The sequence below is a fragment of the Sus scrofa genome, chromosome 4 (assembly GCF_000003025.6).
Source record: "Sus scrofa isolate TJ Tabasco breed Duroc chromosome 4, Sscrofa11.1, whole genome shotgun sequence".
Classification (NCBI taxonomy): domain Eukaryota; kingdom Metazoa; phylum Chordata; class Mammalia; order Artiodactyla; family Suidae; genus Sus; species Sus scrofa.
The window spans coordinates 51,857,933-51,875,594 of NC_010446.5; the positions used below are offsets into that span (position 1 = coordinate 51,857,933).

At 34.3% G+C, this 17,662-nt stretch overlaps 1 protein-coding gene across 18 annotated transcripts in view; it reads right to left on the bottom strand.

Moving 5' to 3' along the window:
* Positions 1–17,662, bottom strand: part of RALYL (RALY RNA binding protein-like) — a 774,288-nt gene that overhangs the window by 72,561 nt on the left and 684,065 nt on the right. For all 18 annotated transcript variants that reach the window (XM_021090630.1, XM_021090635.1, XM_021090620.1 and 15 more), the window contains 2 exons: positions 17,541–17,588; positions 6,674–6,837 (listed from right to left, as the gene is read on the bottom strand). In XM_021090630.1, coding sequence (XP_020946289.1) covers positions 6,674–6,837; positions 17,541–17,588 — 212 coding nt within the window. The remainder of the gene's footprint in view (positions 1–6,673; positions 6,838–17,540; positions 17,589–17,662) is intronic.

Genomic DNA, 17,662 nt, shown 5'->3' on the forward strand with positions numbered 1-17,662 from the left:
TTTTTTGACTATGATGACAAATGAAAAAACAAAAGAAAAACAAACAAATACAACTATATAAAACTTAAAAATTCTGTACAGCAAAGAAAATCATAACAGCATGAAAAGACAACCTAATAAATGGACAAAAATAATTGCAAATCATATCTGATAAGGGGCCAATATGCAAAACATTATTAAAGAGCTCATGCAAGTCAACAGCAAAAAAAAAAATATATATATATATATATGATTTAAAAGTGGGCAGAGGATCTGAATAGACATTTTTCCACAGAAGTCATACAGATGGCTGACAGGTACATGAAAAAAGATGCTCAACATCATTAATCATCAAGGAAATGCAAATCAAAGCTACAGGGAGATATCACTATATACCAGTTGGAGTGGCTATAATCAAAAGACAAGGGATAAGTATTGTGGAACATGTGGAGAAAAAGCAATCCCAGTTCACTATTAGTGGGAATTAAATTGGTGTTTTCACTATGGACATAGTATAGAGGTGCCTCAAAAAAAAAAAATGTTCAAAAACATTGTACCTTAGCCCAATGGTGCCTAATTTATAGTTGATCAATGAAGCCATAGAAGATATAGTAGTTTCCTTGTCTATGATGACTCCACCTTTCTGAGTTAGTCAGACCCACTTCATAGGTAAGAAAATGTACATCTACAGACTATAAATTCCAGCCATCATCCCACAGCACAACTTGACTCAAGTTCTAGTTTTCCAATTTCCAGATTATGTTCTTAATAGAATTAGTCTGCTTCTGGGTAATTCTGATCACACTGTTTTTAAAGCTGAAGGAATCATTTCGTTGTTTTTCATTTCATTTCATGGACTGATCTTTTTGTATTTCACCTGAGTTTCAGCCAGGCAATCACTCCCTGGGTATGTGAAGAATTTATAGCGATGTTAATCTTTTGCTTGTCTTATGATTGCCCCTCGCAACAGAGAATCTCTTTCTTATTTTATTATTTTTATTATTTTTGAGGTTTATATTTATTTATATTTTAAAATAAAAGTGTAGTTGATTTAAAATGTTATGCCAATTTCTGCTGTACAGCAAAGTGACTCAGTCATAAATATATATACATTTTAAAAAGTATTATTTCCCATCATGGTCTGTTGCAGGAGATTGCATATAGTTCCCTGTTCTATACGCCATGACTTTGTTGTTTATCCATTTTAAATGTAATAGTTTGTGAAAGACAAGAGATTTCTTTTTAACAAGACTTACTAGTTAAACTTAATATCCAACCTTTTTCTTTGTTCTCCATTTCCAAATTTCTTCATGTTTCTACTCTCTATGCAATAGATTAGGTATCATTCATCTTCATTAAATTCATACATTATATTTATGTATTTTGGTAGTTGCACTTAATGTAAGAACTACACTTATGTTTATTCCAATTTTTCTTTACATTATACTTGTGAAATATGTCATTAATAAAGAGAGAATTTTAATATATCTTTAGAATTTAACAAATATTCTTAAAAGCAATGCCTCTGAATCTGCCATTGCGGGAAATACAAAAGAATGCTGGTAGTGCCCTGCTAGTGATCCATCATCCCAGACACTACAGACTACACCTCCTTCAAGAAGGACCCTTCCCTCCCCCCCAAAAAAAAAACACTAGAATTTTCATTCCCAAAAGATTCACAAAGTCCAAAGGAAAATTAGTAAAATATTTGCTTCTAGATAATAGCCTGTTGAGATTTCTGAGCTCTCAAAAATAAAATAAAAATGCTATAGGTTTTCTGAGAGCAAAAAATACTAACAAAAAATAATGACATAAACATTAGTACTTCAGTGAAACACTGCAAGTGATTAGATGTTGGAATAATGTACATAAGATATTAAGGGAAAAAGAAATATAATGAAATAATTCTAGACCAAATCAAAATATGCATATGTGGGGAAACAATAAAGACTTTTTAGGCAAGCATAGGTCCAGAAATTATGTTCTCAGTTTACCCAGAGAAATTATTTTAGGGGTAATGTGAAAACTAAGAATTAAGAGAGAGATTGGATATAAATAATTAACCTTATAAAAATTTAAATTAAGTGCTAATAGATAATAAGGATAACACACACTTGGAGTAGGAAAATAAATACTAGGTGAAGAGAATTTGAAAAAGAAAAGATACACAATATATAAATATTTAACAGAAACTGGATACTAAAACTCCAATGTTTATGTATAAAATGTGAGGTTTTATGGCAAAAATGAGGGGTGGAGGAGGAGGCAAAGTGGTTTGACAGTGATGAAGTAGAAGCTTTCTACAGTTCACATCTTGGGTGCGAGTTAGAATAACTATTGTTTGATTATAAGAAGCAAATAAACAGAGTAGTTTTTATTTATAACTCTTTAATATATTATTATAGCCACTAATGAAATAGAAAAGCCAAGTGACTGAATATACAAACTAAAGCAGTTGTCATGGAAGAGATAGGAATTAAAAGAAAATTCATTAAGCAAGCATAAAGAAAGGAAGAAAAGAGGAAACAATAAGTTAAATACTTGGAATACGGAAGTAAGAAAGATTACGTAATAAATTAGTTAATAAAATAAATGTAAAAGAATTAAATTTCCCTATAAAGAAAGAATTTCACATTGCTTTCAAAAACAACCACCAGATATACGTTGTTTTTAAGAAATATGCAAAAGTAAAGTGACAGTGTTATGAGTTGAAATGTTCCCCCAATAGATATGTTGTAGTCCTAATCCCCAGCACCTGTAAATGTGACCTTATTTGGGAATACATCTTTGCAGATATAATAACAATAAGGTTATTAGGGTGAGTCCTAATCCAGTATGACCACTATTTTATAAGAAAAAGGGAAGAGACACAGACATAAAGACACAAGGGAGGAGACCATGTGATGATGGAGGCAGAGATGGGAATGAAGTGACAGTAAACCAAGGGATGCCAAGACTGCCAGCATACCAGAGCTAAGAGAAAGGCATGGACCTGATTGTCCCCTAGAGCTCACAGAGGCAGATCATCGCTCTAACACCTTGATTTCAGACATTCAGCCTCCAAATATCTCTTGTTAAACCATTTAGTTTGAGATAATTTAATACAGCTGCCTTAGGAAACTAATGACAAAAAAAGGAGGAAAACAAATGAATTTATTAGGGAAATACAGACCAAGACAAAGCCTTCCTAGTAAAGGATCAAGCAAAGTATCAAAATAAAATTCTAGGCTAAAGAGAGTAAGTGAGATATTATACAAATGTAAAAGTTAAAGTTCTCCAAGAAGTTACAGTGAGACAATATTGAAAAGGGCACAGACTCAGGAGCCTATACTCTAGAACCAGATGCTCTAGAAGCAGGCTGTAGTCTCTGGTTCTGTTTTTAAATAGTTCAATGACTTTGGGGATATTAACTTTTCTATGCCTCATTTTCTATATCTGTACAATGAGAATGATAATAATATCTCACTTATATGCCATTATAAGGAACAAATGAATTAACATAGAAAATTAATATATTTAAAATGAATTTATAAATAAATAATATATGTAATAATACATGTTTGAAATAATAACTGTCTTGGAGTAAACATCAAAAAAGTGTTAGCTATTACTTTTTCTTATTACTATTATAAAACATAATATAAAAACTAGTGTGGGAAATAAAACAAACCCTCAAGAAAAGAAAAACCTTATAAAGTTACTATCATGGTAAAGGATTTTAAATAATCACTTCCAGAATTTGACATATTAACTTGCCACAAAAGAACAAAATCTATATAGGATTGGGTCATATAACCAACAAGATAAAACACACACATAGCATTATATGCTAAAAGCAGAAAAATATATCCTATTTTCTATTTAGAAAATCTTATTATGGAACCAAGAGAAATTCTTAATAAGATCCTCAAAAAAGATTTTATTTTCTTTTATATATATGTATAAAAATATGTATACTTTTTTCCTACTGTACAGCATGGTGCTCCAGTTACACATACATGTATACATTCTTTTTTCTCACGTTACGTGTTCCATCATAAGTGGCTAGAGAGAGTTCCCAGTGCTACACAGCAGAATCCCTTCCCATTATCTCTCATGAACCAAGAAAACTAGAAACCAAAAAAAAAAAGGGCCAAAACCAACTTAATCACTTGAATATTAAAATATTTACATCAAAATAACCCCTTGAGGGAGTTCCCATTGTGGCTCAGCTGAAATAAACCAGACTAATATCCATGAGGATGCAGGTTTGGCCCCTGGCTTTGCTCAGTGGGCTAAAGGATTCTAAGGATCCGGCATTGCTGTGAACTGTGGTGTAGGTGGCAGATGCGGCTCAGATCCCGCATTGCTATTGCTGTGGTGTAGGCTGGCAGCTGTAGCTCTGATTCTACCCCTAGCTTGGGAACTTCCATATGCAGCAGGTATGGCACTAAAAAATGAAAAATAAAAAAGTAACCCCTGGAAATGACCACTTGTCTCTGTATCACTAGGGTCCATGAGAATTAAGTGGCTGAGTTGTATAAAGTTGCACTTGCCCAAGATGATCAGCAACCATTAGTACCATCTCCTTAAGGAAGACTTAAAAAATGTATAAAGGCATGTATGATTGTTACAGACTGGGGAGTGTTGCTGGCATTTAGGGTTTGGGGATCAGAAATGCTAAATGTTCTGCATAGATTGGAATACTCTTAAACAATGTAGAACTGCCATGGCCAAAATATCAATAATGCTCCCATTAGTAAATATTGTTTTAAAAGAGGCTGCAGGGCAAAGAATCCATAGATGCTCAAGACATTCCTATTTGGAATAAATTCGTACTACTATGATAAAAAAAAAAGTCTTCTATAAACCTAGCAGGCAATTCAGTGTTAAGTTTTCTATAGCAAGAACCAAATTCAAGAAACTTCCTTGCTTTTGAAACAGTCTGAGAGCACATAAAAGACTTTGTTTAGAGATTGTTGCATAAACTCATTTTCTTTTATTACTAAGACTCAAAAAATGAAATTCATATTTTCTGTCCACAGAATAATTAGATAAATGGATAAGTACACAGGGAACTGTAAATCTGTATAATTTTCTATTTAGGTTATATTAGTCAACTTCTGAGTGCAACAAACTTAGTTACTGGAAAGATCAGGGCTTTGGGTAACTACTTTTTGCACATTCAAAAACAAAGTATTATATTTTATATAGTGTTCTTAGTATTTCTAATGATACTAAAGTAAAAAGCAATGTTCTAATAGTAGATAGCATACAGGAATGAGAATAAACACAGATTCTAGCGTTGGCTCTACCATTTATTATGGGAACTTTTCTGTGCTTACTTGTCAATAAAATTGGGGTAACAGTATTTGCCTTACGTTTCTACAATGGCCCAACAAGCTGCCCTGGAATTCAACTTCCATCTACCCTCTGACCTTACTGCTCACCCTCCTTCATTCTGCTGTAGCCACACTGATTTGTTTCTTGACTGTTTACAATGTAAGAGCTCTGCATTGATCATTTCCTCTGCCCAGAAAGCTCTGTCTCTCATAGCTTCAAACTCATTCTCACTCCCTTCCCTCCATGAAGTCTCTGCTCAAAAGCCGCCTAGTCAGAGAAGCAATCAAATACCATCCCATGAAGCACAGTGCTCCCAACTTTATTGCTTTATGCTGCATTATGCTTCTTTGACACAGTGAGGATCTGCTGTGGGACATCACAGATTTTACTTTGTTTGCTATGTCTGTCTCTGCTAGAATATCATCTCAAGAAACGCAAGAAATTTTGCTATTCTTTCCTTAGGAGTACTATTCTAATAACAAATTAGGGTTTTTCTGAATCATTCCATAAAAATTTAGCAATGTTTGGAGTTCCCATTGTGGCTCAGGGTTAACGAACCCGACTAGTATCCATGAGGACGTGATTCCATCTCTGGCCTTGCTCACTGGGTTAGGGATCTGGCATTGCCGTGAGCTGTTGTGTAGGTTGCAGATTCAGCTTGCATCCCGCGTTGCTGTGACTCTGGCATAGGCCGTCAGCTACAGCTCTGATTCTACCCCTAGTCTGGGAACCTCCATATGCTTTAGGTGCAGCCCTAAAAAGGCAAAAAGACCAAAAACAAGCATTGTGTTTAATTAACAAATTTGTATATCTACTTTTTACTAATTAATGTGAAATTAAGTAAATTTTAAAATTTTTATGACATTACATATGTTTTAACGTACATAATTCTCATGATTTTCGAATAGTTTGGAAAGTTACCGATCTAACATCTCTACTATGTACTTTGCCTATTTTAATTATCAAAATGCTCAGGTGTTCAAAAGACGCACTGATTTTGCATAGTCTCCCTGAAAATACAGAATATGCACTCGTTTTTGAAGTGAAATTTTTTCTTCACTAAAAGCAGTGTTATATTTCAAGACATTTAATAAGTCACAAGCTAAGTGGACCAAGAGAATGCCCGCTATTCACTCTGATAAAATAGTTTTCAAATCCATCCCGAGTTTTTTTTTAGTAATGTTTGTGTCTGTTTTCCCTACTGCAATGTGGTGCAGTGAAAAGCAGAGACCATTTCTTACCCATTAAAAATTTCTCTAATACCTTGTACATAGTAAACATTCCACAGTTACTGATTAACTTATTGAATACAAATATTCATGCAATAAGTATCCCCACCCTTCTTTAAAGGAAATTAAAGAAGACCACTTACATTTCGAGCCGGATGAAGAAGATCCACTGACAGTAGATCTCGATCCTCCTTTCATGGAAAAGACTCCTTTTCCCCTGCGAGTAGTTGTTCCAGCCACTCTGGGACGTTTCAGTGGAATTACAGCGCGGGGAGGTGGAGGCACACGGCCGTGGTAATCAAATAACCTTCATAAAAGACAAATGTGGCTGAGAGTTGGTTTATATCAAAGTGTTCTAGCAAATATGTGAGATGGTTAAGAGGATGGCTTTGTTAAAAAAATGTCAGTAAATGTTTTTGTACAGCAAAGTGACCCAGTGACACATACACACGCACACACACACACGTTCTTTTTCTCACATTATCCTCCATCATGTTCCATCAAAAATGACTAATTATAGTTCCCTGTGCTACAGAACATTGTAAATCAACTATAATAGAAAAAATAAAAATCTCAAAAATAAATAAAAAAGCAAAAAAAAGGGTTTTGTTATCATTGTTCTCAGGAAGATTCATTTTCACTAAAGAAAGAGGATGCTAACTCTAATCTATCTTTCTGGACTTAGAATCTGACCCTCCAAGAGGAATTCATTTTTAAGATATGGAAGGACAAGGAGCTTTGCAATTTGTTGAAATTATGCCGACCTTCATTTCCAAGTACACTTCTTTGCTTGATTTAACAGATTTACTCTTCTTAGGAACAGAGATCTTCTTTTTACACATCAGACATTTATTAACACATTAGTTTGAAAAGGGGAAACAGTCATGCAGAATCACGGACAAAGCAAAGAAAATTACCGAATGATCAAAAACAGCTCAGAAGAAAAACCATTAGAAGTGTGGTCAGCTTAAAGAAAACAGCTATGAGAAACACATCAATATGGTGACATATCTCTATAGAGACTTTCTTAAGTAAGGAAAGACTTTCCTAACTACAGAAAAAAGGAGACTGAGTTTGAATGAAACTGGTGCTAGCTCAAGGACAAAACTTTGTTGACTAAAGTACTGGTGGGAAATGTTTATCAGGATAATTTTAATTATTCTGACCATTTGATTGATGTGCAAATGGAGACTATTTGGAGTTAGCTATTAACAACTTCTCTAACAAAAAAGAATACCGGCATTCCCGTAGTGGCTCAGTGGTTGACGGATCCAACTAGGAACCATGAGGTTGCGGGTTTGATCCCTGCCCTTGCTCAGTGGGTTAACGATCTGGCGTTGCTGTGAGCTGTGGTGTAGGTTGCAGACGCGGCTCGGATCCTGCGTTGCAGTGGCTCTGGCATAGGCTGGCAGCTACAGCTCCAATTCGACCCCTAGCCTGGGAACCTCCATATGCCAAGGGAGCGGCCCAAGAAATGGCAAAAAAGACAAAAAAAAAAAAAAATATCAATGAGACTCTTTGAAGCTTCTGTTAAAAAGTGAAAAATGATATTCACCATAATCAATGCATTTCCATCAAACAATGAAAGGAATAAAAGTGTAAGAGTATTTACTCATTTATATAAATGCATAATTAATAGATTCAAAATTTCATATTATTTCTACTGCATACACACAGCACATTTTTGTGTGACTTAGATCATTTGAATAGCATAAAGAGTCAGAGAAAAAATATGGAGCTCCCATGTGTCTCAGTAGGTTACAAAACCAATTAGTATCCATAAGGATATGGGTTTGATACCTGGCTTCGCTCAGTGGATTAAGGATCCAATGTTGCCATGAGTTGTGGTATAGGTTGCAGACTCAGCTTGGATTCTGAATTGCTATGGCTATGGTGTAGGCTGGCAGCTGTAGCTCAGTATCAGCCCCTAGCCTGGGAACTTCCATAGGCTACAAATGTGGCTCTAAAAAAGACTTTATGTATAAATATATATATATGTACTCATTTATTTTTAAAACTATTTGCCAGTGAACAGGAGGTATCATTACATTGTCTACTATTAAGAAGATAGCATTATTGACTTAGACTGATGATTGATAAACATTTTACTAAGATATCATTATATGGATTACATTCTCATAATTGCTTTAAAACAGTCAATAAAAATAATCTAATATGAGAGACATAAAAGTGAAAACTTGAACAGTTTTAAACTAAAATATTGAATACCTCTACCAGATTACTTTATAAGATTGCATCTCATTTATACATACAGATGAAAATGTGATAATCTCTCTTTGGAAAATAATATATGAAGTATAATAACAGTTACTATAAGCAGTTTTCCAAATATTCACTCATAAACATTGAAAACTGACACTGTGGGTGAAAAAAAGTTATATATAAACCACATTTAAAGCAGAACTTAGTCCTAAGAATGTCTCTTACATTAGAGAGCTAAAGTATCCAAAAATGATTCGGAAACATGCTGAGGAAATGCTAAAGGATGCCTGGAGAGGAACAGAAATGAAATGAGACAGAGTTCAGGAGAGGTGCCATCCTCTGTGCATAAGCAAAGTCCATTAAAGCCCAAGAACTGCCAGCAAAGAACAGGTCATGGATGTCAACACATTAGACTTTACTTCAAAGGGTATAGGAAGGATGAGGCTGAAAAGAGTTGTGAACCTCATTCATATCACTAGGGCCTTGAAAATCAAAAGGGTCAACAAAGCCTGCCCCTCATTTCAATCACAAAACAAGGTCTGCATTACTTATTTATAAGCTGAATTCATAGGACAACTTAAGTCAGTGAACCAAAATAGGAAGACACTTTGCATGAGCTATAACACCCAAAGCTATGGAGGAAAAAGAAATATGGTGATTGACTGTTCTCTTCCAGGGTGGAAGTTGCTGGTTGAAATGAAAGGCAAGCTCTTTTGGAGGAACTATTTCCCCAGCACTTGAAAATACAGTCTAGCAGATTTATTAAATAAATAAATCTGGGGAGTTCCCATCGTGGTGCAGCAGAAACCAACCCGACTAGGAACCGTGAGGTTACAGGTTGGATTCCTGGCCTCGCTCAGTGGGTTAAGGATCTGTCATTGCTGTGAGCTGTGATGTAGGTCACAGACATGGCTTGGATTCTGTGTTGTTGTGGCTGTAGTGTAGGCTGGCAGCTGTAGCTCCGATTAGACACCTAACCTGGGAACCTCCACATGCCATGGGTGTAGCCCTAAAAAGCAAATCAATCAATCAATTAATTTATATAATGAAAATATATACTGATGTTAGAATGCTATATTGCAAATGTAGGCCAAGAAAAACCACCGTACTCACTGCTACTTTGGTTACAACAAAATTCAGTAATATTTTATAGGGAACTGAAATGTTTATCAGTGTTTCTATTGCTCTCCTCCCTTCCCCCAACCAAGGATTACAGAGCTACCACGGTTGGCCAGGCCTGATCTCATGTTGAGAAGAGAAAGCTCCACTTGTTCACTGCATTTTTGTGTATTTGCTCATATTTTTTGCATGGGATATACATTTTAGTAACATACTCAGTACGTGTTGTACTCTCTGTTGTAAATTCAGAAAGATGACTCTTTTCTCACCATAAAATCAGGCAAGGTTTAACCAACTCATTCTGCTGCTCTGTTGGGAAGATGTGTAGCATTAAAACTTAATTTTTAAAAAGTGCTATGTAACGCACAATACAAAGCTAAATGGGTATATCACATGAGAGCATGATTTTTCATTTTAATGGAGTTGGGTGTTTGTTAATTTTCACTGGGCCAAGTTAAGTTTACCAGAAATAAAATAAAGGAAGAAGGGTATTTTCCTAAAGCTTATAAACATAACAAGATAAGGATGGGAAAGGTGGTTGGTGGCTGATTATAAGATGAAATTTAGGAATTCTAAATCCAGAGGGAAGTAGACATTAACTTTGGCTTCTTCATCAGAATCATATCCATAGAATAGTCCAACAAAAATTGCTATCCAATAGAACTAAATGGGATGCAAATCGCAAAGGACAGTTAAAAGCTTAAAATAAATTTCTTCCTTCATTTTGTGTTTTTTTTTTTTTTTCAGTTCTTCCACTCTAAGATTTATATTCTCTTTCTTTTCCTTTAATGGTCCTTCATTTGTCTCTAATATTATTATAATACTGTCAAATAGATACTTACAGGTCAAATGATTTCTAATGAAGTCATACACATAATTCTCTGTTCCCTAAGGTCTATTTTAAGATAAAAACTCTAAAAGACATACTCTCAACCAGTAAGTAAAACAAACGTAGTCAAATTTTAGTAAAAGTAACCCACTGAGGGAATTCAAGGGTTTATTTTATTTAATAAACATTTCTGCTTTTCATGTGCCTATTTATTGCTTGGAATTTTGTTTGCTTTAATAATATCTAAGATGTGTAATTTCATTATCAAGCAAATGCTAAAAACTAGTAAACAATTTTCATATTGATTTACTTGATTAAAATACACACATCTTGTCTCTAGGAAGAATAGAGGTATTAGTTCTTAAAAATTCATTGCTTTTTGGACGAAGGTAATTTAATGGCATATTGATAAATAAAATAAACATAATCTTGAATTTTTGTTTTTACCAAAAGCTTATTATTAAACTTAAAATAAATTAACATTTTAGAAAAAAAACCCAAAAAACACGACACTCAATCTTTTACCCTAAAACAACTACTGTCATTTTCTAATCTTTTTTCCACAAGCATCCATATTTTTCACATAATTGAAAACATATGTATAGTCATATACCCAGGCTAATTCTCTTTGGTTCATACTAAAAACATTTCTCAAGTTTGCTAAATGGTTTCCCTAATGTTTATTTTAATTGCTGTGGTGCATTTTCTCAAGTAAATATACCACAGTCTAACAAATCATTACCTGATTGTTAGACTTTTGATTTCAAGCCCATTTTCACTGTCAACTTATGTGATTTTAAAATTCATGAAAAAATCTTGAAAATGTAATATGTGCATATTATTTTGTCACTGAACACTATATTTTAATTTAGATAATAGGAATTTAAGAGTTAATAATTACCTGTTTTCTTCCAAATTTCCCTCACAAAAAGAGTTCTTCATTTTCCTTACATACGAACCCAAACTTACAGTCACTATGCAGTTAACGCTAATAAAAATATGTGGTCTGGACCTGGGGCTAAACAAATGCCCTGCCAGAGCCAAGCAAGACCTGCCACCAAATTCAGGGCCATGTTCTCACTGGGGCCTGTAAGCAGATAAATGAAGATCACAAACCAGAGGGCCAGAGATCCTCAACCTCACAATCTTCTCTTCAGAAGCTTAACTTCTGATAAATGTAGTCTACAAAACCACATTATGGTGCCTATTCAATTTTAAGAAAGGATATATTTGAAATCTACATGAATGATTCTTAGAGCCTTCTAATATATCCAGTTTTTATACTGTTTGAAGTACTTAAAAATCATAAAATCTGTTTATAATTTCCACCTCGACTTTGAATAAGCTTTTGGTTACAACTGAATCAGAAAACAATTTTTAAAGGCACACTTCACTTGAGGCCAGTAAATGAACAACTCCTATTTCTATTTTTCATCATTAAACTTTTCCCAGATTTTCAGTGAACTATTCACTGTCCCCAATCTTGTGCAAATACTTCTTGAACATGCTTTGAAAGACAAGCTGATTCAAATTGTCCATTACTGTGTTGGCAATATTTGGACCTTAATCTAAGCTTTATATTTTGTGCAATTTTGCTGTCTGTTATATCTTACATACCGCCTTATATAATTAAAAAAATTAATGTATTCATATAGCAATTGAGGGGTTATAAATCAATCAGATGATTCTATTTACTTAGAATCCTGTATCATGTATTGTCAAGCCATTTTGCCCATGAAGGAAACCCGTAAAAAAGGAATGAGATGATTCCCTCAGGTTTAATGCACATACACCAAGGCCTGAAACTCCTCTAGTGATTCCAAATCACGCCTTTTGTCAATGGTGCCATGGTATGGTTTCCGAGAATTTTAAGTGGAATTCCATTTTACCAGATGGTAATTTAAATTTGCATAATGAAACATGCATTGCTTTTTGCTAATATGTTTTTCTAATATTCATGAATATACACTGTGCCCTATAATCAATGATCTGAGACAGGTGCCACCTAGAGTTTTTTTCACCAACTGAAACTCTGGTAGCTTCTTTTATGTTAATTTACACAGGTCAAGATGGATCCAGCTTTAAGCAATGAATATCCATTTTAAATCACTTATACCTATATGTTTTTTTATATGACAAAGTACTTCTGGCATTTCAGAAGTTTACTCACTACTAGAGGTTATGAACAGCTCAGTGCCTTTCCTGATACTGTTGAAGAAAGGTAATATCTTAGAATTAAAACAGCTAATATGTTAGAAATTGAAAACATTCCTCGGGGATATTTGATAATTTTAGGCATACTTCTCCTTGTATTTGATTTGGAAGAGTATAAATATATGTTTCATTTTAATTATATGTATGTCCTTCATTTAGTCAGACTTTTTAAAAGAAAATGCCTCAAATACAGTAAATTATTGGGCAATAATTTGCTTTCTGTAATATAAACAAATAAATAAACCACTCATATCTATTATTTAGTGATACTCTTCTATGATCCCTGAAACCATGGATAGAAACTAAATCAGTTTTTGAAAAAGTTACTGCTGGATGCATGTATCACATTATGATGGAACTTTGTGTAGAGACATTTTCTAAGCTAAAACGATTTAAGGGTTGAAAATCCCCAATTATACAAGAATTCCCAAACCTGGGAAATAGGCTAACAATAGGATATAAATGAGGGTCAGTTATTAAAATATTATCTCTCAGCTTCAGACCCTTGTTTAGTGACATTTGGAGTTGGGACTCTGCAAATCACATTTCTGTGGGGACCAGCTAGCTCCTTGGTAGGCTCAGCCAACTAAGGACCTGAGCGGGAGACTGGAGACTGGAATACAAAGAGAGGACTTGACTCTTCCCAATTTGCTTCCTGCTTTTGTTTTGGCTTCCTGTTCTTGTCAGCTTTACTCCAGCCTTATTTCTTTACCCTGGCAGTGGCAATTCAGTCCAGTAGTAGCAGCTGAATCTAGTTTGAGTAATTCTGTAACATCTGCAGAACAGTCTCTTCATATTCCTTCAGAGACCTCAGTACCAGCCAGCTGCTATGGCCTCCTTAGAGGTTTGGGCTACAGCCCTACAGGTTCCCGCCTCTAGGCTCAGCTATAGCAGCAACCACGGAGCAGCACCTTCTACTCACAGTTTGAGCTCTGAAAAGTCCATTTTCTACATAAAAATTGATAACCCCAACCTTTTCCTCTGTTTCCCCAGCCCCAGAAGTGGTAGCTGCTTCCTGCAATTGCTTACTCTATTATACTATAGTGAATGTTTCGTTTTGTTTTCTATTTCGCTAGTTTGTTTTCACCTTTTCAGTTCCTTAACACACAGGATTTTTTCTTTTTTTTTTTTTACAAATGATTATCTTCATTCAGCCTAACTATGTGATTTCTGTTTTCCTGACACAAAACTGAGCAGTATGGAGTTACTGGAAATAGCTGAGTGATCTCGTGCTGCAGGTAACTGTTCAGCCCAAACTGGAATGCTCTGGGGAGCATTTCCCTCCAGAAAACAGTCCAAACAGAATGATCCAGAAGTGTCACAATGGACGGTTATGGAAGGACAACTGACCAACCAGCCATAGGGACACTACCACATGAATTACAGTATAAGAAACATACTCTCCATCACTGTTAATGGTTACTGTTAACTGTTACTAGTAGCTAACACTGATTAAGCACAAAAAATATACCAGGCATAATGCAGGTCATAAAAACATGCTACATTATTTAATTCTTAGAACAATGTTATGGGGTAGGAATTAATTCCATGCTCACTTTATTGATGAGAAAACAGGTTTTGTGGTATTAAATAAATTGCCCAAGTTTGCACCACTAGTAAAAAGAGAAAAAAAAAAATAACCATAAACACAGGCAGAGTGTAACTACAGAAGAATTAGTGTGAGTAGAACTATTAGGACTGACTTAGTAAGTATTTCTCTCCTCCAGCATCTCCATTCTGTTTTCCTTTCCTGGGAATCTGTATTTATTGGGAACTCCTGACTACATCACTACAGTGGCAATGCTTCTGTCTTTCTTAGCCAAGTGCAAAAAAATGAAAAATAAACTAATGCGAGTGCAGACTGCTCAATCTGTTAGCCATACACCCATGCGGACTGTTGAACACTTATAAACCAAATAGATTTATATAAGACAAACAATTGATTTTGGAAATTGTTCAGTTAGCTTTTTTTGCATAGTGAAGAGGCATCTGAAAGCTTTAGAGTCTTGCTAATTATTTGCTGATTAAGACTCTTGTTTTTTGGCAGGTAAGATCTATTTACCATTTATCATCTATCTATCTATCTATCTATCTATCTATCTATCTATCTATCTATCCCTGTCTAATGATTTTATTGAGTTATAATAAATAAACAGTAAAGTGCAAATATTGGCTTCATTTTCAAGATGAGAAAACTGAAAACCTGGCTACTTGCCCAAAGTTGCAGGTTAGTTACCAGAACTTGGGTCTCCTACCATCCACCAAACCCCATTTAAGTAGAAATTCTTTAAATGTGGAAGGAAGTCACATGAAGCAAATACTTGAGACTACAATGCAAAAACAGTTTTATACTGACCAACTAAAAGACACTGAATATTAATTGAACACTTTATTCATAGCAATGAAGATAGTGTTCTGCATCTTGAAATCTAAAAGCATATCAGAAAATGTTTTTAAAATTATCAAAACCTAAAATTTTCAAATAAAGACTAAATGTTATCTTTTTTCATAGCAAATGAGATTATTTTAATGCTGCCAGATCTTCACATCATTGTTAGGACAAGTTATTATAGGCTTATTTAGTATTTAAAATAAAATATATTTTGTAGAAATTATAAAAATTATTTGAAAAAATCATTCTTAAAAATTCATATATGGTAATAAAAGGATGACTACAGTAGTTTGCACCTAGTGGCAATGAGGGTATGGTTGTGGATTTTATTTCTGTGTAGATAAGGCTGTTTTCTTTTGTGTAACATCTAAGACTGATATCTCTCCCTTTCTGTTTTGCATTACTGAATATAATGAATACCTAGTTTATGACTATAGTTCAGTCATTAGTTAACTGTGTGACCTTGGGGAAAAATATCTCTAAATCTAAGGAGATGATAATACAAATTGAGTATTCCCTATGTGTGAGACAATGATAGTGCCCGAGGATACAAAAGTAAGTGAAACTGAGCATCTTCTCTGCCCTCTTAGAGGAAGGAGGGTATGTATACAGGTTTTTGTGTAGACACTAGCCAAACTTTGTCACTGCATAAAAAAATACAGCACTAAAAACTAGAAGTGGTGCTGTGAAGGAACACTGCTGGGTGCTGAGAGGGGAACAGAGGAACCTCATTTAACTTGAGAGACATATTCATGCTGAGATTTGAAGGAAGAAGTCAGGTTAACTAGATGGTGGAGGGAGATACCAGGAGTAGAAGTAATCAGAGAAAGTTCCCACAGCAGGAAGGAACACAGTATTCTTGTGGAACTGAAAAAGGATGCTCCTGGCTGAAGAAAAGAGAATAAGACCCTTACAGGGGATTATGAAGTTTCTTCCTTATTTAAAATGTCCATTCTGTTTTTCTAAATTTGCATTTTTATGCTTTGGGTTTTTGTTTGTTTGGAACTTACAGTTAAAGGCCTAAAAGATATTTACCTCATTTTTTGGTGTGTGGTCCAATGATCTATCTATGCACAGTCAGTCTTTGTTTTGCATTATCTCTAATATGAAGAATTTCAATTACTGATGCTTAGTTAAATAACATCAGTCTGCCAACAGTGCAAATTAAATTTCAGTTACCACATATATCTACCAGGAGTAATTTCTTAAAATCCAAACTTTGCCGCTAGTTTTTCAGTCCACAAATGACTAAGTAAATATATGGACACTTCCATTCAGGAGACCTTCCTTCCATTCCATATGCAGCCAGAGGAACTTAATAAAATAAAACATATTGACATAATTGAAGAAAGTGGTTGTGCTGTGCTGAAAAGGGATGAAGATGTTCCAGAGGAAGTGATACTGGCCCAAGAAAAAATGCACCGAAGAAATCTCAGAGGTAGTTCACAACATTGATAAAATGTCAAAGCTGATCCAATCTTAGGAGGATGACAATTCACTGAGGGTTAAAGGTATGCTTGCTCCATATTATAATATAAGAAGAAGGCAAGCACTATTCAAATTACTTTTGATAAGTCTACTAATTCTCGGTATTTTTACATTACAGTGTTAAAATTTTAAATTAGTATACTAAATAACTGTTAGTTTCACTGTGTTTTCCTATATGTATGTCTAGGGATTTTATATATATGGATACATATATAAATATGTATATAACATAAGAAAGTTTTTGATGTTTTGACAAAAAACTTAAAGGTCATGGGATATCCTACTTTTCTTTGTTGATTATTAACATCACTCTACATGGTATCCTACACTCCTATGCAAAGCAAGAACTATCCATAATTTTTACTGAATCTATGTGCCATATGAAAGCAAATGTATTTTAGAAGATTGGAGTCACTTTCTGAATTTACATCTCTCAGTCTGGGAAAATTCTAAGTCAACAACAGACCTGGAAAATAACATTGGTTAATTAAGTCTTTAGACTATCTCCAAATATTAGAAACCAAATTTTAATCTTAAAGCACCTCCGAAGTCTAAGTCCAATATCTATCATACTTTAGTTAAGTAAAATAAAAATAGGAAAATCTGTCTATCATGTTTTATTGGGACTTTTTTTACTATAAAATATTATTTTAAACATATTAGTTAAGAATATCTGTGAATTAAATTACAAAGAGTTAAAAGATAATTTAATTTAAAGGGAAACAAGGATGAGAAATTTACATACCGATTGTAGAAATCATCTCTGTAGTAATCATAGTCAAAGACATAGCCACTAGGGAGAGAAACAAAATATTCATTGTTGACATTTGTTTTAATCACAGTAATGGAATACCAATAAATTTATGT